At 38.2% G+C, this 22,275-nt stretch overlaps 1 protein-coding gene across 2 annotated transcripts; it reads left to right on the top strand.

The window, feature by feature from the left end:
* The first annotated feature begins 2,416 nt into the window (after positions 1-2,416).
* On the top strand, positions 2,417-21,934 carry SH3PX1 (sorting nexin 33-like protein SH3PX1). Of its 2 annotated transcripts, none has more exons than XM_043036187.2 (12): positions 2,417-2,659; positions 6,895-7,056; positions 8,419-8,643; positions 10,173-10,326; positions 10,939-11,022; positions 13,127-13,299; positions 14,265-14,379; positions 15,557-15,794; positions 15,967-16,148; positions 16,397-16,563; positions 17,015-17,221; positions 18,152-21,934. In XM_043036187.2, the coding sequence occupies exons 1-12, from the start codon at positions 2,645-2,647 to the stop codon at positions 18,197-18,199; spliced, it is 1,770 nt and encodes a 589-aa protein (XP_042892121.1). In that variant the 5' UTR covers positions 2,417-2,644; the 3' UTR covers positions 18,200-21,934. The 2 variants fall into 2 exon arrangements, with proteins under 2 accessions (XP_042892121.1, XP_042892120.1); XM_043036186.2 differs by lacking the exon at positions 2,417-2,659 and adding an exon at positions 2,699-2,873.
* The last annotated feature ends 341 nt before the right edge of the window (positions 21,935-22,275 follow it).

Genomic DNA, 22,275 nt, shown 5'->3' with positions numbered 1-22,275 from the left:
ATTTGAGAAATAGGAATTTTATATAATCATGAAAAAAAATGTGTTTATGAAATGCTCACTGGAAACAACATTGCAGTGTTCGGTATTTGATAATGCGTTCAAAAAGGAAATGCCAGCAAGCTCAACGTTCTACTTTTATTGCTTATATTAGCTTCACTAAGCAAAACAAAAATGAAGTGCATATATTTGTGGCATTCTGGCATACTCTTGCGTATCCAGGTCTGTGTATCTATATCTACAACACAGAATACGCTTTATAAATCTATCTCACAGAAATGTATATCAATATCAATAACATTACCATAGATAATAATCACAGGACGTATCCACGATCATAAAAAAAGAAATAAACCATAATTCTGCAATCCATAATGCAAGATAAAATGGCCATTTTGAAAACCATGCGAACAACAGGTATTTATTTATTTACTCTCTCTGTCGCTTCAAAAAATACCAAAAATCTTGACGTAGAGAATTGTTATGATGGTCACGCTAGAGTGGTATCAGTAGCTCAGATGAGTCATTCCGTTATCAGCATTACTGTTATGACAATGCTAATAGCAGCAACGATAGTGTTAACAATAGCAACATACGCCATACTACCGTAACGTGGATGTTATAGTAATGGAATCTAATATTGTTGATTATATTACGATGATGATGATGTATGTATGTATGTTGTTATGTGATGATATTAATAGGTATTGGTGACGCGAGTGATAGCTGATGATATGTGTTATTAGCATTCATTTAATAACTATAATGGCAAGGGGTTATGATTATTATTAATGCGAAGACAGCTTGACGGAACTCGTGAGAAAAATGTTAATCACAATGTACGAGGCCATTTTGAGAATTTTGCATTATTTATGACAATACTGCAGAAAGGTGTATAAAAGGAAGATGAAACAAGCACAATCGTTATGCTTGTAATGATTTTTAGATTGGTTATAATAACTTTTAAATTACAAAGAGGAAGAGGAAAGAGGAAGAGGAAAGAGGAAGAGGAAAGTGGAAGAGGAAAGAGGAAAGAGGAAGAGGAAAGAGGAAGAGGAAAGAGGAAGAGGAAAGAGGAAGAGGAAAGAGGAAGAGGAAAGAGGAAGAGGAAAGAGGAAGAGGAAAGAGGAAGAGGAAAGAGGAAGAGGAAAGAGGAAGAGGAAAGAGGAAGAGGAAAGTGGAAGAGGAAAGAGGAAGAGGAAAGAGGAAAGAGGAAGAGGAAAGAGGAAGAGGAAAGAGGAAGAGGAAAGAGGAAGAGGAAAGAGGAAGAGGAAAGAGAAAGAGGAAAGAGGAAGAGGAAAGAGGAAGAGGAAAGAGGAAGAGGAAAGAGGAAGAGGAAAGAGGAAGAGGAAAGAGGAAGAGGAAGAGGAAAGAGGAAGAGGAAAGAGGAAGAGGAAAGAGAAAGAGGAAAGAGGAAGAGGAAAGAGGAAGAGGAAAGAGGAAGAGGAAAGAGGAAGAGGAAAGAGGAAAGAGGAAGAGGAAAGAGGAAGAGGAAAGAGGAAGAGGAAAGAGGAAAGAGAAAGAGGAAGAGGAAAGAGAAAGAGGAAAGAGGAAGAGGAAAGAGGAAGAGGAAAGAGGAAGAGGAAGAGGAAAGAGGAAGAGGAAGAGGAAAGAGGAAGAGGAAAGAGGAAGAGGAAGAGGAAAGAGAAAGAGGAAAGAGGAAAGAGAAAGAGGAAGAGGAAAGAGAAAGAGGAAGAGGAAGAGGAAAGAGGAAGAGGAAGAGGAAAGAGGAAGAGGAAAGAGGAAGAGGAAAGAGAAAGAGGAAGAGGAAAGAGGAAGAGGAAAGAGGAAGAGGAAGAGGAAAGAGAAAGAGGAAAGAGGAAGAGGAAAGAGAAAGAGGAAAGTGGAAGAGGAAAGTGGAAGAGAAAGAGGAAAGAGGAAAGTGGAAGAGGAAAGAGGAAAGAGGAAGAGGAAAGAGGAAGAGGAAAGAGGAAGAGGAAACAGAAAGAGAAAGAGGAAAGAGGAAGAGGAAAGAGGAAGTCCGAGTGACGGATGGCTGCAAAGGGAGACGTGTCGTATGGTGCCAGAAGGAAGTGCCAGGACATACTAGCATGGCGAGTGCAAGGGCTATCAAGTGCCAGCGACCCTGACCGAGTACAAGGGCTAGTTCCAACATCTGGCTAGTTAGTTAAATAGCTTGACGCCTGGCCATGATGAATATTAAAAGTAGGAAAAGGGTTGTTTTTTTTACTTTCTGCTTTGTATTGCAAGTTCTTGACAATGCGTATTGTTAAAGCTGCAGGGTTCAGAATCCTGCTGTATGTCCGTATCGGCGATTCAGAATAGTTTGTGATAAGAGTCACTTGTATTCTGCCTTGGCGATGATACTTGGTATTTAGTGATGATCAACTCTTATAGTATGTGGTAATGTTCATGAGTCACAGTCACTCCAGACAACCCGTTCAACTCATATTTGTGATTACCCAACTCGCTTCGCAAATGCATCCTGTTGTGACTTTATCCGGGCCTCAATGCGGTATTAACATATAAGAATCACTGAAAAATATCACGATTTATCTTTCCCACCCTTAGATGCTGTCCTTCGAGTGATCAATACGAGAAATAGTATTTATCCCACCAAACCTTCAATAACCCCGCGGTCCCTTGAGAGCTGCGGACATGACGTCACTCTGACAAAACAGTAAACATGGCGATCGTTCAGGTGGGTTGATCTCCCTATCTCTCCTTTTCCTATCTCCTCGTACAAACAAATGGCCCGAGTGACATCTGGGGATAGTCTTCAAGTAGGAGTTTAACCATTAGATACACTGAGGGCCAATTGTGCGCGTAGGATTCCCTAAATAATGGGAAACGAAAAGGAAATTTTAAATCCAGGGGATGAAACTGCCACCAAGGCAAGTGTCAGTGAAGTGACGGTAAGTTCAACAAAGTCGGTCTTAGCGTCAGTGTCAGCAGGTTAGTTTAAGTCGTAATGGGCTCGATCCTTCAGCAAATGTCGCTGATTTCACCCACGCTCGGCGGGTTTCCTCGGTCCTGTCACTGGGGCATGACACTCGACCTCTGTGCTGATCCTCCACACAATTACGTCTTTGAGTGTCACGGAGTCGCCTCGTGAGACCATCCGAGGACCATCCGTTTCCCGGGCACGAGTGGGATTTGTGAAGGAACTGGGGAGCACGGGCGGTAGTGTAGGACTTCTGAGGGACTCCTTGGAGGGAAAGAGGGCGTGCTGATTGTCATACGTCAGTCAAGGTGGATCTAGATCTTGGTGTAGGACCAGGGAGGGTATGGAGGATGTTTTTGAATGTTTGATTTATTTGGTTTTGAATAGTTTTTTTTAATGTTTGTCCTCTGCTGAGTGGACTGATTGTGAAGTGAGTGACATATGTTTTATGGTGTATGTAGTATGATATGTTTATATATATACAAATGTAGATTTTGTGTTGGAACATTTGTTGTGAACTTGCTTTAGTTGTATTAATGAATGGAGTAAGAGTGAAGACTTAGTAGATTGGGATTACATTCTGTCTTATTCAGAGGCATATAAAGGAGTCATTGATCAAAAATTTCAAATGGGTGCTATTATCTCATTAGATAATTGTCTAAAATTGGAACATAGCAAGTAATGCTGCAGCCTCCACATGTCATTTGTTTGGCAAAGTAGAGATTCAATTTTTTATTATTGAACAGTAAATTACTAGGGAGTTCTACAATTTTGTTCAAGCATTTTTACAAAAAGAACCTTGTCAGACAGTTTGAAATTGGTATGTGCTTGTTCTCTAAGCCATGTAAATTAACCCATCTTAAAAAATACTTTGCTGCTTAACTGTATGACGACGGTGCGTCACACTCGTGTGACACAGCTAAATTCCCGGTGCTGGGGCGTCATGCAAGTGTGACGTTTCCAATGCAATATTGCAATGGCCCGGCGTAGGGGTTTTCGCATAGCGTGTGCCCCGTCGTGGAAGGGTTAACATTAGTAACCCTGGTGCTCATTTATTTGTTTATTTATTGATATTTTGTCTTGCTTATTTTCTGAGGACTACTTAGAACAGGTGCACCATAACCAATGCATGACTTTTCGCAATGCGTAACCTCCTCTGGTTTTGGGATATTCGATTGTCCTCTTATAGTTTATTTTAGAAGAAGGTAACTGATGTATGTAGGAGATTTGAGTGAGAGGGAATTGTGGCTAAATGATTAGTTTTATATCAGTGGTGACTAAGTCCTATGCCATTATTTTGGAAATGTAGGATAGGAAAATGGGTCGATGTTGATATTACCCCTACAGTTTATTTTTTTGCGAAAATATTTTTCTGATGAGTTCACTTTGGTAAGTGACTGATTTCTGAGATATGGCTCCATAACTGTAGACTGTAATCAGGGTTTGATAGTTCCACTAGCAGGGGAGGGTGTGAAGTATACCATGGAATTTATGAGGTAAAATAGGTAAAGAAAGGGTTTAAAAGTGCAGAAACATTACCAAACTCTTCAGTAATTTTCCACCAAAGGGGAAGTGTGAAAATTTTAGACCAAAATTTTTTCTTTTTGCTTAAGTGGATAAATGAAAAACCTGAACCAAACTTTTTGATAAGAGGAGAGATATCAGTACCTAACTTAATCTGTTCCTAGATGCAATGTGGCTATGTTACCTTAATTAACATGACGGGGTGGTTTTAGCTCCGCCTAGTCTTAACCACCAGGGTATTTCAAGTGCGCAGATTATTTGCCTGCTCTGGCGTAATATCGCGTCCCCAGCGGCAATTGCTGATACCACATGGCGCGATGATTTATTGTTAAACATCTTGCTGTTATAGTTTGCACTGAAATATGTGGGTGAGACATAGGCCCGTAGTAAAGAACATGTGGGGTGGGGCGTCGGGAAAATGTGACGGGTGTCGGGTGTAGGACGTTGGATAAAATGTGACGGATAAATAAAATAAAATAGGTTAAATAAAATAAAATAGCAATAGACATTTTCTATTTTATTTTATTTATCCTATTTTATTTTATTTAACCTATTTTATTTTATTTATCCGTCACATTTTATCCACATTTTATCCAACGTCCTACACCCGACACCCGTCACATTTTCCCGACGCCCCACCCCACAGGTTCTTTACTACGGGCCATTGACTCACATGAAGTACAGGACAAGGAGTGACATGCATAGCCCACTTAAAGAGGTGATGATAATTCCCCCGAGTGGAGAACACATGACAGTCAATATAAAATACTGTGTAAGGATGAATAAGGAGATTTTTCACATTTTTCCTTGAGTGAGTTGAATACTTATCTGTATGTTTCACATTCTGGTAATTAAAAATCCTGTAGTTATTTTCCTATAAGAAGCTTCTGACACAGAAGACTTTTACATTACCTCCATGTTTTAGATTCATGCATATGTTTTGTCGACCATGAATTTTTACAGAATTATGTGTTTCCATCCAATTTTCTATTATAATATGACAGTTACAATGTATAGCACACCAGACACAATGATTACAGTACAGTCTGAAATTTTGGATAACATATTGATTAAAGTACAAGTTTATTTTAGAAAAAAATGTTTTATACTTTTAACCCTTTGGCCGCAGTATTTTTAAATAAGTTTATCCAGCTTTGTGTCGGTATTATCATATATGGTCTGGCCCATCTACGTCTAGGCCTATTGCTTGCCTTGACAGCAAATTATGCCATCGGCACCCAATGGGTTAAAGAACATTTTGCTTGCAGAGAATTCATAATAAAATTTGCATGTATGTAAAGGCAATAGGAAGAACCATTATGATAAAAGCAAGGGATTTATTTTGTATAATTTTTTTCCTTCCATCAGAATATGGGAAGAATATGTTTAGAAAATGGAATGTGAGTCTCCGTCACTGCAAATGAAGTAGTCTTGTCATTGGGTATTCGGGAAATGAAGGATCCCTTTTTACTTTTATTTCAATTCTTTTTAGTTTAAAATCTACACACTGAAAGTAGCTTCAAACTTCAATTCTGTAAAGATGCTATGGAGGGGCAGATCAATTGGGTTTGGTAAGGATTTATACTCCTTAAGTTATGCAGGAACTGTTTATGGGACTGAATTGTATTTATGAAAATGAGAAGCTGTAATGAGATGCTTGACTGCCCTTACCTGCAAAAGTAATGTTGAGAAAAACTCATCAGTCTTTTCCAAACTCAGACATAGCAGATAGAAGTGTCATATTATATTTGATAGCTTCATGAATGGCATACTGATATCTTGATTGTAACTGTCATAGTGATTGCATTAGGGAATGTGTGAGTAGCTAAGTGATTGATGAAATAAGCTTAGCATCCATGAATTGCTCTTGACAGATGACCATTGACTGTGATGAACCAGCTAAGCTGAGCCTTTGTTTAATGTGGTGAGTGAGGTGTTTAAACCTTATTCGAGTAACATCCCTCAGTTCTCCCAAGAGATTAGTTCCTCTTTCAGGAGATCCCCTAAGTACCCTTGCCGTAGGCCTAGCTTGTCCTCACTCTTAGCCTTGCACACGAAGAGGTTAGGAAACGTTATGGGTGTTTTTAGTCTATCATTTGCTCTTCTTGTCCAGTATGTCATTGTTTACTTTATATGATTAATTTTATATGTATATTTATTTGATTATCTTGTTTAAATTACTGTCTGTCTGTGTGTCTGTCAAGCCACAGTCTGAATTTTTAAGATAACCTTTACATGCATTTTTAAGTGTGAATGCGTGCCTAATTTTGTGGTTCTTGTTAATTTGTGCATGTAGGCTCCTTTTATTATGTCGAGTGTAGTAACCAAAATATGAGTTACATACACAAACACAGCGACTTCAAAAATTACGTATGCATAACATGTAGAAAAGGCAATAGCTTGTAAAACCACTTGAGATACACTCGCAGAAATTGGCTGCGCGCCTAATCACTCGTGTTCCGCAACAGGCACGGGCTTTGTACGACTTTGACGCACAGCCTGGCACAGGAGAGCTCACTATCAAGGAGGGGGAGATCCTTGCAGTTTTACGGCAGGATGTTGGCGAAGGATGGTGGGAAGGTACCAATTCTCAGGGACAAGCTGGACTTTTCCCTGCGGCATATGTGGAGGCAAGTTTCGGTTTCGTGTGTTTTTTTCCGTTTTTGTCTTTACTCTGTTGTGCATCTTTAAGATTGACTTGATCTTTTTGGTTATCTATGTGATATGTAAAAAGCAGCTGTTATTACACTCCCTTCCTCATGCACTCTTGCTCATTCTCTCATTCTCTCATTCTCTCACTCTCTCACTCTCTCACTCTCTCACTCTCTCTCAATCTCTCACTCTCTCTCAATCTCTCACTCTCTCTCAATCTCTCACTCTCTCTCAATCTCTCACTCTCTCTCAATCTCTCACTCTCTCTCAATCTCTCACTCTCTCTCAATCTCTCACTCTCTCTCAATCTCTCACTCACTCTCAATCTCTCACTCACTCTCAATCTCTCACTCTCTCTCTCTCTCTCACTCTCTCTCTCTCTCTCTCTCTCTCTCTCTCTCTCTCTCTCTCTCTCTCTCTCTCTCTCTCCTCCTCCTTCCCTCCCCCTCCCTCCCTCTCTCTCACTCTCTCTCTCTCTCTCTCTCTCTCTCTCTCTCTCTCTCTCTCTCTCTCTCTCTCTCTCTCTCTCTCTCTCTCTCTCTCTCTCTCTCTCTCTCTCTCCCCCCCCCCCCCCCCTTCCCCCTCCCTCTCATTCTCTTACACTCTCAATCTCTCGCTCACTCTCTCTCATTCTCTCACTCACTCTCTCTCAGCTCCTCACTCACTCACTCTCATTCTCTCACTCTCCCACTTTCTCTCATTTTCTCTCTCATTCTCCCACTTCCTCTCGCTCCTCCTCTCATTCTCTCACTTTCTCTCATTTTCTCTCTCTCACTCTCATTCTCCCACTTCCTCTCGCTCCTCCTCACTTTCTCTCACTCTCACTCTCTTGCACTCTCACTCTCACTCACTCACTCACTCACTCACTCACTCACTCACTCACTCACTCACTCACTCACTCACTCACTCACTCCCCCCACTCACTCACTCACTCACTCACTCACTCACTCACTCACTCTCTCTCTCTCTCTCTCTCTCTCTCTCTCTCTCTCTCTCTCTCTCTCTCTCTCTCTCTCTCTCTCTCTCTCTCTCACTCTCTCTCTATTATTATTATTATTATTATTATTACTATTATTATTATTATTATTATTGTTATTATTATTATTATTATTATTATTATTATTATTATTATTATTATTATTATTATTATTATTATTATTATTATTATTATTATTATTATTGCTATTACTATTATTACTATTATTATAATTTTTAGTTGTAGTAGTAGTAGTAGTATTGTTATTATTATTACTATTATTATTATTATTATTATTATTATTATTATTATTATTATAATAATTATTATCATCATCATCATCATCATGATATCCCAATTTCAGGAGGTGACAACTGCCCCTCCAGCCATGCCTCCACCACCGCTGCCAACAGAGTATGCCAACACGGGCGAATGGGGAGACAATTGGTCTAACGTTGGAACAGGAACTGGAACCGGAGCTGCGCCTGGAACGGGAGGTGGAGGCGAAGGCGTAGTAGGCTGGAATGCAAACACAGCTCCCAACACTGGTTACAGTGCAGAGACTCAAAAGAGACCTGTGTCCCAACAGGTATGTGGGTGTGGGTGTGGGTGTGCGTGTGCGTGTGCGTGTGCGTGTGCGTGTGCGTGTGTGTCTGTGTGCGTGTGTGTGTGTGTGTGTGTGTGTGTGTGTGTGTGTGTGTGTGTGTGTGTGTGTGTGTGTGTGTGGGTGTGGGTGTGGGTGTGGGTGTGGGTGTGGGTGTGGGTGTGTGTGTGGGTGTGTGTGTGTGTGTGTGTGTGTGTGTGTGTGTGTGTGTGTGTGTGTGTGTGTGTGTGTGTGTGTGTGTGTGTTTTTTCCATCTGTCCATCTCTGGTTCAGTCTGTTTGTCTCTCCCTCTCTCCTTCTCTCCCTCCCTTTCTCCCTCTCTCCTTCTCTCCCTCCCTTTCTCCCTCTCTCCTTCTCTCCCTCCCTTTCTCCCTCTCTCCTTCTCTCCCTCCCTTTCTCCCTCTCTCCTTCTCTCCCTCCCTTTCTCCCTCTCTCCTTATCTCCCCATCTTTCTCACTCTCTCTTCCTCTCTCCCTTCCTCTCTCCCTCTCTCCCTTCCTCTCTCCCTCTCTCCCTTCCTCTCTCCCTCTCTCCCTTCCTCTCCCTCTATCTCTCTCTCTCTCAATCTCCCACTCTCCTTCTCTCCCTCCCTTTCTCCCTCTCTCCTTCTCTCCCACCCTTTCTCCATCTCTCCTCTCCCACCCTTTCTCCCTCTCTCCTTCTCTCCCTCCTTTTCTCCCTCTCTCCTTCTCTCCCTCTCTCCCTCTCTCCTTCTCTCCCTCTCTCCTTCTCTCCCTCCTCTCCCTCCCTTTCTCCCTCTCTCTTCCTCTCACCCTTCCTCTCTCCCTTCCTCTCTCCCTTCCTCTCTCTCTTCCCCTCTCTCTCTTCCTCTCCCTTCCTCTCCGTTCCTCTCCGTTCCTCTCCGTTCCTCTCCCTCTATCTCTCTGTCTCTCTCTCTCTCTCTCTCTCTCTCTCTCTCTCTCTCTCTCTCTCTCTCTCTCTCTCTCTCTCTCTCTCCTCTCTCCCCCTCTCTCCTCCTCTCTCCTCCTCTCTCCTCTCCTCCCTCCCCCCTCCCTCCCTCTCTCCCTCCCTCCCTCCCTCCCTCCCTCCCTCCCTCCCTCTCTCCCTCTCTCCCTCCATCCCTCCCTCCCTCCTGTTATGATTAGTTTACCTTACTATTTCAATCGTTTTCTTTTGTCCTTTGAGTCACTTTGAGTTCTCTCACCAAGGTCACTCTTCTCACCCTCCTCCCAACCCATGTAAATAACTTGTCACATGCACACTGGGGGAAAGAGGTTGATTATCCATATATTTGATATGTAGTACATGATGATTATGTTGAGTTTTGGCTTAAAACTTATTGAGGCTTTGGCTTAGAAAATGTTATATTCAATAGCGACGTTTAAAATTTGGCGTGCACCGACATCCCGGATTCAGCGTGGGGGCGCGTTTTCTACTGGTCGTAGTGAAGGGGTTGACCATCATCATCATCAGTGATATTCATCTTTCAATTTTATGATAGATATTACTATGATTATTTGTACAGAATTTGTAATAGAATGTCTTTCCTGTAGATGAGCTATGACAATGATGACTGGGACGACGACTGGGATGATGACGACTCCGAGACGGGCACCAGTAACCTCAACGGCGCAGGCAACTTCGGTCTATCAGCACCCAACCGTTCCGTGAAACCTACAAGCAGTGTCGGGGATGTCAGCACAGCAGGTGTGTTAGCAGCTTCTCCTATTGTGAATTATGCTTGTGGGCCTTAGAATGCCTGCTTTTCTTCATATCCAATGGTTATGTTGAAGTCAATTTTTTCCTTTTTTTTCATCTTTTTATTTTTCTGGTATTCCTAAAGTAGTTTTTTAATTTTGATTCTTTTTCCTTTTTCAATCTATAGAGTTTTTTTTTATGTTGAAGTGATTTGATTTTCATCTCTTGTTTCCTTAGTGGTCTGAGTGTTTTGCTTTTATTTTCTTGTTCTTATTCTTATTCTGTAGATACTATACTGACAAATGTGGAAGTCTGAATATATAATTTCATACATTTCAACACTGTTGGAATAATAAATCTAATGTGTGGTGTCAAGTGTACATGGGTGTAGAAACACTTACATATGTTAGATTTCTACAGACAGTATACAGTAGATTTTTCTAATATTCTTTCTACCATTAATGAGAATGACATTTGTTTGTGATATTTTGTTTTGATTGCATGAAGCAGCTGGTGATTTTTTATTTTTATTTTTTTTTTCATCTAGGCATTTTGTTTTTTAAAAGCTTGTTTAAGTTAGCTGCCTGTGTTTTATTGTACTGTATAATTGATGGGTGACAGGTCGAGATGGCCGAGGAACTGTCAAGAAGAGCTTCAATCGCTTCTCCAACCTTGCAAAGAGTGGAGTTGAGGATTTCCTTGTGGGTAAGTTGCAGGTTGCAATAACCTTGAAAAACCTTTAGTTCTCTATGTATTGCAGTTACGTCATCTTATGAATACTAAAATCAAGAATTTCCCTTTTTTTTTGGAGAATGTTTTGTCTGGATGTCATGGCTGTTATGTTAAGTCCAGGTCTTAGGATGTTCGCAAAAATTAATAGTTTCTTTCTGTGATGGATTTGCTAATAGCCTCCTTGATATTATTATTGCTATTTTTTTTCAGTCTTTTCCTCCTCCCATTTTGTTCCTCTCTTTTTAGGCCCTGTGCCCTTCCCTAAGGCAGAATTTGCTTGGGCATCTTGATGCAGAAATATTTTGTCAAATGATAGCTTAATGGCTATTATTGTTTCCAGCATTCAATAACTTTTACTGAGGGCCTGCAGCTAACTTTTTTCCCAACCATCCTGAAGTTATAATGCATGCAGACAGACAGAGACAGACAGACAGACAGACAGACAGACAGACAGACAGACAGACAGACAGACAGACAGTCAGACAGACAGACAGACAGACAGACAGACAGACAGACAGACAGACAGACAGACAGACAGACAGACAGACAGACAGACAGACAGACTAACAGACATACATACCTTCAGATATACATACTTACCCACAGACAGATATACATACCTACAAATATACATATGTACCTACAGACATATGTACTTACATGCATATGCATGTAAGTACATACATACGTAGGTACATACATACATACATATATACATACATATGTACGTATGTATGTATGTACATACATTTATACCTGCATACATATATACATGCATACATACATGCATGCATACATACATACATACATACATACATACATACATACATACATACATACATACATACATACATACATACATACATACATACATATATACATACATACACATACATACATGCATACATACATACATGCATACATACATACATACATACATACATACATAAGTACCTACTTACATACATACGTACCTACTTACATACTTACATATATATATGTATATATGTATATATATGTATATATATACATATTTATACATATATATATATATATACATATATACACATATCTATACATATATATACATATATACATATACATACATACATATACATATATACATATACATACATACATATACATACATACTAACATACATACATACATACATACATACATACATACATACTAACATACATACATACATACATACATACATACATACATACATACATACTTAAGTACCTACGTACAAAAACACACACACACACACACACACACACACACACACACACACACACACACACATATATATATATGCATTTTCATTATTTGGCCTCTTTCACTCATCCTGAAGCCATCCCAAGTAACAAAATAAACTGTGGCCAATTATAGGCCCTGTTTGCTGGACTGTGCTTTCTCTTTCAGTAATGGCTATCAGTATTAAATCTGCGTACACCTGATGTCGGTGAAGTTCTTATGGTTAATAGAGCGTTTTGCCATTTTAAAAATTTTCTGGATGAAGGGAAACCCCTTTCTCGTGCTGCAACAGTTACCCTCTTTGCTTAATTTAACATAACTACGATAAAGAAGACCTTTTGGTGAAACTAGTTACGACTAGCCAAATTCCCTGCTTTATCAGTCCATCACAATGCATAGGTCTATTGACTGATTTCTGCGGTCTGGCAACTATGATATCGACGTGAGCTGTAGATAAGTATGCCTGGCTGCTCTTTTATCAGAAAACTCAGGTTGTTTTGAAATGTTTCCATGGTTGTAACCCTTGATCTTAATTCATAGGGAAATACCTTTTAGACATTGAAACATATTATTGTTTCCTTATATGAAAAAGGCTGCAGAATGCACTATAGTAGGAAGCCAAATTGAATTATGTTAATAAAAGAGAATCTTAGTAAGCCTTTTCTCTGTTTGTGTTTGACATTGTTTAGGATGCAGCTGATGATAGAAAATGTAGCTGAAATATGCAAGTCCTACCTTAAAAGGGTAAGAGAGAGAGTTCTTGCGAGAGTGCAATTACTGAAGGAAGAAGATTGATCATTGTTCCTCATTTTAGGGGCTGGAAAGGCATCAGTGGATGAGAAGGAAAAGGTATTTGTAGACGAGATAGGAAATGCGCCACGCTGGAGACCAAATCCCCATGAATTTACGTGTGCTATATCTTCACCAAAAAAAGAATCCAAATTCCACGGGATGAAAAGTTTCATCGCTTACACAGTTATGCCATCAGTAAGTATATACTTGCTTTTTTCTTTCTCTTGCCAATATTTTAAATAATGATACGTGACATTTGGTTAAACTTAGTTCTTGCAGTTGTAGATATGATATATTTCTCAAGTCATTCATTGACATTGTATAGTTTTGGTCATAAATTTATTTTTAAGCGTATTCAAGATCTGCTACTTTATATTTATCATGACTTATACATATCCATTTGTATTGTTAAGTTTGCACTACCATTCTATTCAAGAGTAATTTTATCCAAAGATATTACCCAGCTAGAAAGTTTTATGTCGTATTGCTCCTACCCAGCCTGAATAAACTAGACACAATGTTGCTCAAGGGAAGGGTGGGGAGGTTACCCTTTAGTTATTGGGAGCAGAGAATAAGAATTTCTATTGATTTGTATTTCAATTATACTAACAGTGAAATGGGTAGCAGTTACAAAAGTATCTGTAAATCATCCATCATATGTGTGTCTTGATTATCCCACCCAGTAAGGCTGTGTTACAAAACGGAAAAAAATTAATTTCATATTCATGAGCAGCTGGTTCAAAAGTCACTGGACAAATTCTCTCTCAGCACATATTCACATATAAAAGATCTATAGGTCATTGGTTGACATGGTTTCTTCAGTTTCACAGTAAAATGCTTTTAGACTTCAGCAATGTTGCATCTTTTGGGTGACAGTCATCTGCAACATAGAAAGTTTATGATGAAAGTGGACATTCCCATTCCCCTTCCCAGTCTCACTCCTATTCTGATTTTCCTTTTAATATAATGTTTATTAGTTTGTGTAATACTTCAATTTCCGTAAAAAGTTAATAGTCAGCAGATTTAAGGCAATATAATTATTAACAATGATGCTTTTGGTTTCATCTCTGTTGAAGTCCTGCCTCCAATTCTGGTAGCAGGAAATACATTTGTGATTTTTGTAATTTTATATGTTTTATATATATATATTTTTTTTCCAGTTTTCTGCAACGTCTGTTTCAAGGAGGTACAAACATTTTGACTGGATACAGGCACGACTGAGTGAGAAGTTCCCTCTCATACCAATACCCCCACTTCCAGAAAAACAGATCTCGGGTAAGAATGAAACAGTTTCTCTTATTATTATTCCTTTTCTCTTTTTCATTTTTTTTTATATGGAGTTGTAAGTATTAGTGATGACCAGAATTTAAGTCAGATTACTGATATTAACCCTTTCATGACCAGTATCACACGTTTGTGATGCAGCAAAAAGTAACGTCGGGTGCCAGCATGCATGTGACGCAGCATCAGCATCTGCTCACAGTTGAAGCGCGCACACAGTCATGAAGTATGATGTTTTTTACGGTGCTCGCTTCAGAACTACAGGCTTCCAAATTCAGCTTAAACCCTTGTTTTGTGACTGATTTATGGAAAAATGCTATTTAGGGTTGTCTGCACTGCCTGGAGCAGGGAAAACACTTTCCCTGTACCTCTAATTATTAGCCGATGCTGCCAGCGCAGTATAACAATGGGTTTGACCGCTAGTTTGGTCATTATGCCCACCATTGTCATAGGGTTAATTCAGATAGAAAAAGCCAAAGACTTTCCTGATGATAGTTTGACCTTAAGGCACTACCAAAAAGATACAATTACTATAAGGGAGAACACTTTGACTGATGTAACAAAGTTTGACTCATCTGATTTTCTATTTGTTTCTTTTGTTTGATTAACCAGATTCATTTATTAATTTATGCTGTTATAACATATATATGCTTGTCCCAGTTAAAGCCAGCTGATGCCCTGAGCACAGCTGAGGAAGGGTACCCCCATAGCCCTTCAAGTGATGCTCCTTTAGCTCTCTCAGTGGTCCTTCCTCTCTCCTTTGAATAGTATCCCTTTGGCGTTTATGCCTAAGATATTTTGCATACTTTCCTTTCAAATCACATTGAGAGGAAGCATGCAAACTTCAAATATCTGCATATTAACCCTCTCTGGACGGGTGGTACACTTCTGTACCACTCATTCAAAAGCCCAGTGGCCGGGCGGCACAATATTGTGCCAGCCATTTAATTGATTTAGGCCTAAGCGCTCGAAAGCCCCGGCATTGTGACATTCAAGGCTGGAATGCCCCCGTCGTGAGTGGGTTAATGATATGATTATTATTTAGATAACAATTACAACTATCACAATTCATGCTGAACCAAGGATATTGCTCACATATTGATGATTCTTGATATTAGTCTGAACACCAAAGATAAAGTGACTGATTTGATCTTTTTTTTTTCAATTGCAGGTCGATTTGAGGAAGATCTTATTGAATACAGAATGACAATGTTGCAGTCTTGGATAGATCGAATTTGTCGTCACCCAGTAGTAGCCCAGTGCGAGGTATTCCACCACTTTGTGACATGTCCAAATGATGAGAAATTATGGAAAACCGGTAAACGGAAAGCTGAAAATGACAAATTAGTCGGAGCAAATTTCTACCTGGCCATTGAGCGACCAGACCAACCCTTGGACATGATTCAGACGTAAGTATTGCTCCAGGCACCTCCACCACCACCTCTTTCAGTTGGCGCTACTAGTTTTGTTTCTGTGCGCCTCCTCAATAGCCAGACTTCCTAATCAGCCTTAGGCATTGCAGTATACTGTGTTTTTATTTTTCTATATAAAAAACATGATGTATGTTGCATCTTTCTGCAGTGAAGCCAAATTGGAAGGATACACTCGCTTCTTCTCAAATATGGACGAAGCTGTGAAGTTACTGCAGAACACATGCATGGACCAAGCCAAAAAGCACCAGACAGCTTATAAGAGAGAATATAACAAGGTTTCACACGCATTCTCCAAGCTTAGTCGAGCCTTTGACACAGACCCATCCAACTGTAAGATCATATTACCTCTCGTGCATTGATTGATTCAGGGTTATGTGATTTATGTAGTTATTATTTGCTGCCATCTCTGATTTGAATTCTGAGGAACAGTTTATTTGCTGCCAGGATTTCCATACCTTTAATTTTGTTTTAGACTTTTGCAGTTGTTTTCTTATTACAAATATGATCATGAAGTATTATGCTAAGTAATAAATATCTAGTCATTCAGTACATTAAATATGTTAACTATGCCTTTAAAGGTGCTCCAGGCCTGACTGAAGCCATCCATCATGTCAGTGAGGCCTATGCAGATATAGGTACTGTGTTTGAGGAGGAACCAAAGCACGACTGGGATCCCTTCTGTAATCTTCTGTTCGAGTACAAGGGTCTCATAGATGGATTTCCAAGTGTCATTTCCGTCACCAAGGTACGTATTCCTTCAGAAATGATGGTCTGAATAGACCTAATTGATTTTGAATCTTGAGGATAGATACTCATGCATTATATATCTACATTATTCACAAGGTGGCTCGTGGCACATGATGATGATTTTCCTGTGAGAAAAAAAATCAAATAACTGCTACTACCTGTGAAGTTCAAACAGAACATTGTAATGGCATAGATGAAAATATGAATATTTACATGTGAAGGAGACAGATCCTAAGAAGAAAAAAAATTGCTTAAATGAATTACAGTGAATTATTCTACTTACTAACATGGAGCATTAATGCATATGGCTAGATATGACTTAAGCCCTTTATTTTTGCATCATTTGTCTTCGATTGGTAAAATTTCCACGGAAAATAGAGAATTAAATGTATTAGCGCACAGGACTAGTTAGTAATTGAGCAGCAATAACATTCGATTTGTCTCATCAGGGAGCAATAGCAAAGAGGAGACAAGTGGAGAAGGAGGCTAGTGAAGGAAGGTTGGACTATGACCAGGTTCCTCCCATGATCAAGCGCTCTGACACCGTTGCCTATGCGCTCCACGCAGAGGTAGCACATTTCCACGATGAACGCACCAGGGACTTCAAGAAGGCTATGACTTCCTTCCTCACTGAACAAATAAACTTTTACCAAAAGGTGGGTCTTTGGATTTGTTTCTGAGGTATTTTGATTAAGTAGAGTTATCATAACAGATGTGTATCTCTTCTTTCTTTTTCTCTCTTCTTTTTCTTCTTTTTCTTCCTTTCTTCTTTTTCTTCTTTTTCTTCTTTTTCCTCTTTTTCCTTTTTTTCCTTTTTTTCTTCTTTTTCTTCTTTTTCTTCTTTTTCTTCTTTTTCTTCTTTTTCTTCTTCTTTTTCTTTTTCTCTTTTCTTTCTTCTTCTTCATTTTGCTTCTTTTACTTCCTTCTTCTTTTTCTTCTTTTTCCTTTTCTTCTTCTTATCTTCTCTTTCTTCTTTTCTCCGCTTCTTCTTCTTTTCTTTCTCTTCTTTTTTATCTTTTTTTCTTCTCTTTCTTCTTCTTATTCTTTCTCTTCTTTTTCATCTTTTTTCTTCCCTTTCTTTTTTTCTTTTCTTTCTTCTTCTTATTCTTTTGTTTCTCCTTCTTCTTCTTCATGTTCTTCTCTTCTTTTTTTCTTCTTTTTCTTTTCTTCTTCTTCTTCTTTTTCTTCTTCTTCTTCTTCTTCTTCTTCTTCTTCTTTTTCTTTTTTTTCTTATTCTTCTTCTTTCTTCTTCTTCTTCTTTTTCTTCTTCCTTTTCTTCTTCTTCTATTTTTTTCTTCTTCTTCTTACTTCTTCATCTACTTCTTCTTCTTCTTCTTCTTCTTCTTCTTCTTCTTCTTCTTCTTCTCTTCTTCTTCTTCTTCTTCTTCTTCTTCTTCTTCTTCTTCTTCTTCTTCTTCTTCTTTCACAAACTTGTTTCTAATAAACAGTTTATATAAGTATTAGTATATTTTTATGGTGCTCTTGCCTATGCTAAAATTTTGCAAGGGTTAGAAAAGGAAAGGCTTGCAAGTTAAATGTTGCTACTTGAGTTAAAAAGTTGATAATGTTTTTTCTGTTCTTTACAGGTAACTGACCGGCTACGAGAAGCATTACAGCAATTTAACGATGTTTAAGCTTGTGATACATTAGTAATGTATTTTAAAATTTGTTTAGCATGACTTGCTCAGAGTATGGAAATCAACTCAGAACATTGGGTTAGGATGATTTGCTGCTATAAAATGTATTAGAAAGCCATCAATATTTGATGATGTATCAATATATGTAAGTGGTCATAAGCAGAAATTTTAAAAGTCGTATCATGAGTAAATTTGCAACAAACACACACAAAAAGGGATTAAAAAACTCGATTGCTTACATTTCTTGAAAAGAATTCTATCATATACAGTTTATTTAATGCTCAGGATTGCGCATGTTTGGTAGACGGAGGTTGACGGGGCTTCAGTAGGAAATACACCATACTTCCAAATAGGGCTGTGTAAATCCTTTTTGGTGCAATTTGATCATGAGAGTATTTCAAAAGGCTATTCCAGTGGATGATAAATGTTTTATGATGAATTGATTATCTCTCATATTGCCAAAAAGGGACAAGCTACTGCTTCTGATCTGGGCTAGAGCTGGGCGAAGAATGGGCTGAGGTTAGAGCAACAGAACAGATGACGACGAGGAGTTGAGTGAGAAAGAAATTAATGCCAGTGATATCATGATGTTTATATTGAGGATTCGGCCTTTTCCCGGAAACACTGCTGTCACTGCCGGCACTCAGGATTAATAGTTACATTCAACACTTTAGTGCTCCACATCTTTTGTAATATACAGTACTTTCATGCTATGTTTGTCAATGAGAGACAACACATAATTCAGGGACAATGATCATAGAATTGTACATGCACTGTATATGTACGGGCACATAATTTAGACATGAGTAATTTTCGTACCATGAAGTGCCAGCGGTGACATTAGTTTTTTAGAGTTTGGGCCTCTGATAGCTAGCTACCTGACCTGGTGCTCCAGATTATGAAACACGATATAATGTAATTGTCTCTATTTCTTGTAAGAGTTTTGGGTTTGGTATGACCTTACGCTGTAAATGTCCTAGAAAATTTACTGATAGCAATAAGCTTTTATATCAGGGTAAGAACTAGACACGTGTTCCTTTATAGATTCTTGCTTTACACAGAGTAGGATTTAGCTGGTATTAAATTTCGTCACCTATACACTGGAGAACTAAATTCCATGATATCATATGGAGTAATGTTACTTGTACTCTAGGCATTTAGAGCAAACATTTTGCGTCCTCAGCCTGGAATATGGAAGGTAGGGCATTAAACCAAAGACATGTGTGATAATTTCCTGTGGTCTGCTGTATGAAGCATTTGGGGCTTCGGATTATTATGATGGTGAAAAAGATTTCTGGACGTTAAGTAAATGATTCGTAAACAGCGGTTCATAAAATTTAGCAGAACGTGTTGCGAGTGCAAGGTTTTGAAGTGAGCAATACAAGAACTTATATTTTGTTGTGCTCATTGTAGCTTGTCCTGCTGCCAGTGAATTTGGAATCCAACCATTTGTGGTAATTCCAAGTACTATTATTATTATTACTTTTTTTTTTTTTATATATGTATATACTTTTTATTTAGATTAAGATTAGAATTTTTCAATATTCTGTCATTATATCATGTTCCAAGGCAACTGCCAGTATTTTCCCTTTTCTGCAAGGATTGTGAAAGTCGAATGCCAAGTCCGACGAGGGGCTTGTTGAAGCAAGAGTGAGTGCCTTAATTCATGAACCTTTTTATATAGCTCTTCTGTTGAACGTCATAATAGCCTCGCTGCTATAACGCCAACTTGTAATATTTCTGCTGTACGGAGAATGTTGCATCCTCTGATGATAAACGAGTTCCAGTAATTTTAGATTGAATACGTACAAGTGAATGAGCACGCCTGCGCGCTCATTTCCCCATTCTAGCAGCTGGAAATGTTACACTTGCTTACTTGTTTACCAAAGTTACAGTTGTCCTTTATGAATTTGTCATTTCAAGATGTTTTATCATTTCTGGATGTAGCAGCTACTATTTATATGATTGTTTATGTGGAATATTACAAGATTAGGGGTAATTAGTCAATATTGGTACCATTTTCCTAGTGCTGAAAACCTGTGGAATGAAAGTAAATTGGAAGAAAGAAAATGTGCAAACATTTTGCTCGAGTCCAGATTTCATTCTCTTTATTTTTATTTTTCTCATGTTGTTGTTTCTATCCTTCAAGTCCTGGAAGGGATTATTTTTACACTTCTGGTTGATTGTGGAAGTTTAGTTCCTTATTAATACATGAGATTTTTTTTTTTTTTTTTTTTTTTTTAATTAAACTATCACATAATTATTACTACTACCTATTTCGGCTTTATGATAGACTTCTTGGGATGAAAACAAAGATGCCATCGTTCGGGAAAGATCACGTATCTTCGTGAATTTACATTGATTGGATCTATTAGTGATACTGAAACGATTACTTAATACATTTACTTACCGACGTTAGATACAGTGGTGATCCTCCGGGAGGGAAAAACGCCTGATTTCCGGGAAATATAGTTTGAAGGAAAGGAGAACATCTTCCAAATGAATTGTTACAAATGCATAGCAAGGAGAACTACTATCATTAGATTTATTTTCACGTCCTAGTCTAGTTTGTGCTATAGTTCTTATCTACTAAGTAATATTCTATACTATTGTATCATGTGACACTTGCACACATCACACTGAAGCATGCTGATATGGAACACATACCTAAGGCACATGTAAGTGTTTATTTTAATACTTTTATCACTGGTGTGTGATGTAGTTAACATTATAGATCATTATTTGGTTGTAAAAAGGTATAGCGTGTATGTTTGGGTGGTTGATCTGCGGAGAGGTCCTATTCTTCAGCCCACTTTCCTATAGTCTGTACATAAATAGATATATTTGTGAGACATCAGTTTTATAGACGTGTTATATTTTTGAATTTTGTAATGATTTACACCATCTGCCACTTGCTCATTGTTGTAGCTAAAACAGCATTGTGTCTTTTTAACACTAGGCATCTTCTCTTGAGTCTGGAGACTTTCTCTTTACTTCTGAGCTGTTCCTTGTATCAAAAGTTTGCATGGTATGGATGTCTGTTGTCTAATCTGCAGTGTTGGATGCTATACCATCAGCTTGTTTTTTATGATTGATTTAGCAGTAAATGTGTATAATGTATGATAATATATTTTGGTGTACATAATGTAAGTGTGTACTAAAGGAGTGGTGCATAGTAAGTCTACCAACCTATTCACATATAAATATTGATATATATAGATATATATTTATGCGTGTAGACTTACAGACTTTTTTACAGCCGATTCAAGTTTGTTCTGAAAATTCTGTGATGTAAAGAAAAGAAAAAGAAAAAAAAAAATGATTGTGCTACAGAAGTTCCTATAGCACAAACAGATACCTATGAAGCAGCTGCCAGTTCATGAGGGGGTAAAAATTAAAATCTTTCATTGTAAGCCCCTTTTATTCTTGCAAGTCATTGTGCAACTCAGTACAGCCATGTGTGATTGTAGATTGACAAAAAAAAGAAAAGATATTTTAACCCAGGGATACCCTGAGTATTTACCCGGTTGTATACGTTTGCTTTATGATTTTGACGGTTTCAGTTGTGGTGATATTTGACTGAAGAGTAATCTTGGAATATTTATTTTCAGGTTTTATCAGCATGCCTTATTTAAAGTAATATGTTATAAGATTGCAAATGTTTATATTAAATATATGATAGTCTCTTCTTATGTGAATATATGTAATAAAATATTGTCATAATATTTTGTTCGAGTTTGTTTTATTAATGCCTATAGTGAATAAACACTTAGTGGATTAGTGAGGTTGATGCATTATGAACCGAATTTCATCACATATTTACAATTTATTTGTAATGCTGGGGAATAAATTGGTGTTTAAGAGAGTTTACTGGAACTGTGACCAAAATATCTGCCATTTCTTGTGAATGTGATTATTGGAAAATATGCATAAAGAATTTGAAGAGATACAGTACAGATTCTATCACTGTTTACAAGTTAATATGATTTTAATTTCACATTTTACCAAAATACCTATAGCTCCTGCATTAGGATACAGGACAGTCACTTTGGATTTAGTGGAAGAGATCAAAA

Source organism: Penaeus japonicus, unplaced genomic scaffold, assembly GCF_977035675.1.
Source record: "Penaeus japonicus unplaced genomic scaffold, GWHDUDI00000001_assembly GWHDUDI00000018, whole genome shotgun sequence".
In the NCBI taxonomy this organism is placed as follows: Eukaryota; Metazoa; Arthropoda; class Malacostraca; order Decapoda; family Penaeidae; genus Penaeus; species Penaeus japonicus.
This window is presented reverse-complemented; position numbering and strand designations above follow the sequence as displayed.

Excerpts from the sequence above, each read along its gene's own strand:
- SH3PX1 (XM_043036186.2), top strand. The coding sequence starts at position 2,802 with ATGGGAAACGAAAAGGAAATTTTAAATCCAGGGGATGAAACTGCCACC. Across the intron at positions 7,057-8,418 it reads TCCCTGCGGCATATGTGGAG|GAGGTGACAACTGCCCCTCC; the intron begins GCAAGTTTCGGT and ends TCCCAATTTCAG. Across the intron at positions 8,644-10,172 it reads AGAGACCTGTGTCCCAACAG|ATGAGCTATGACAATGATGA; the intron begins GTATGTGGGTGT and ends TCTTTCCTGTAG.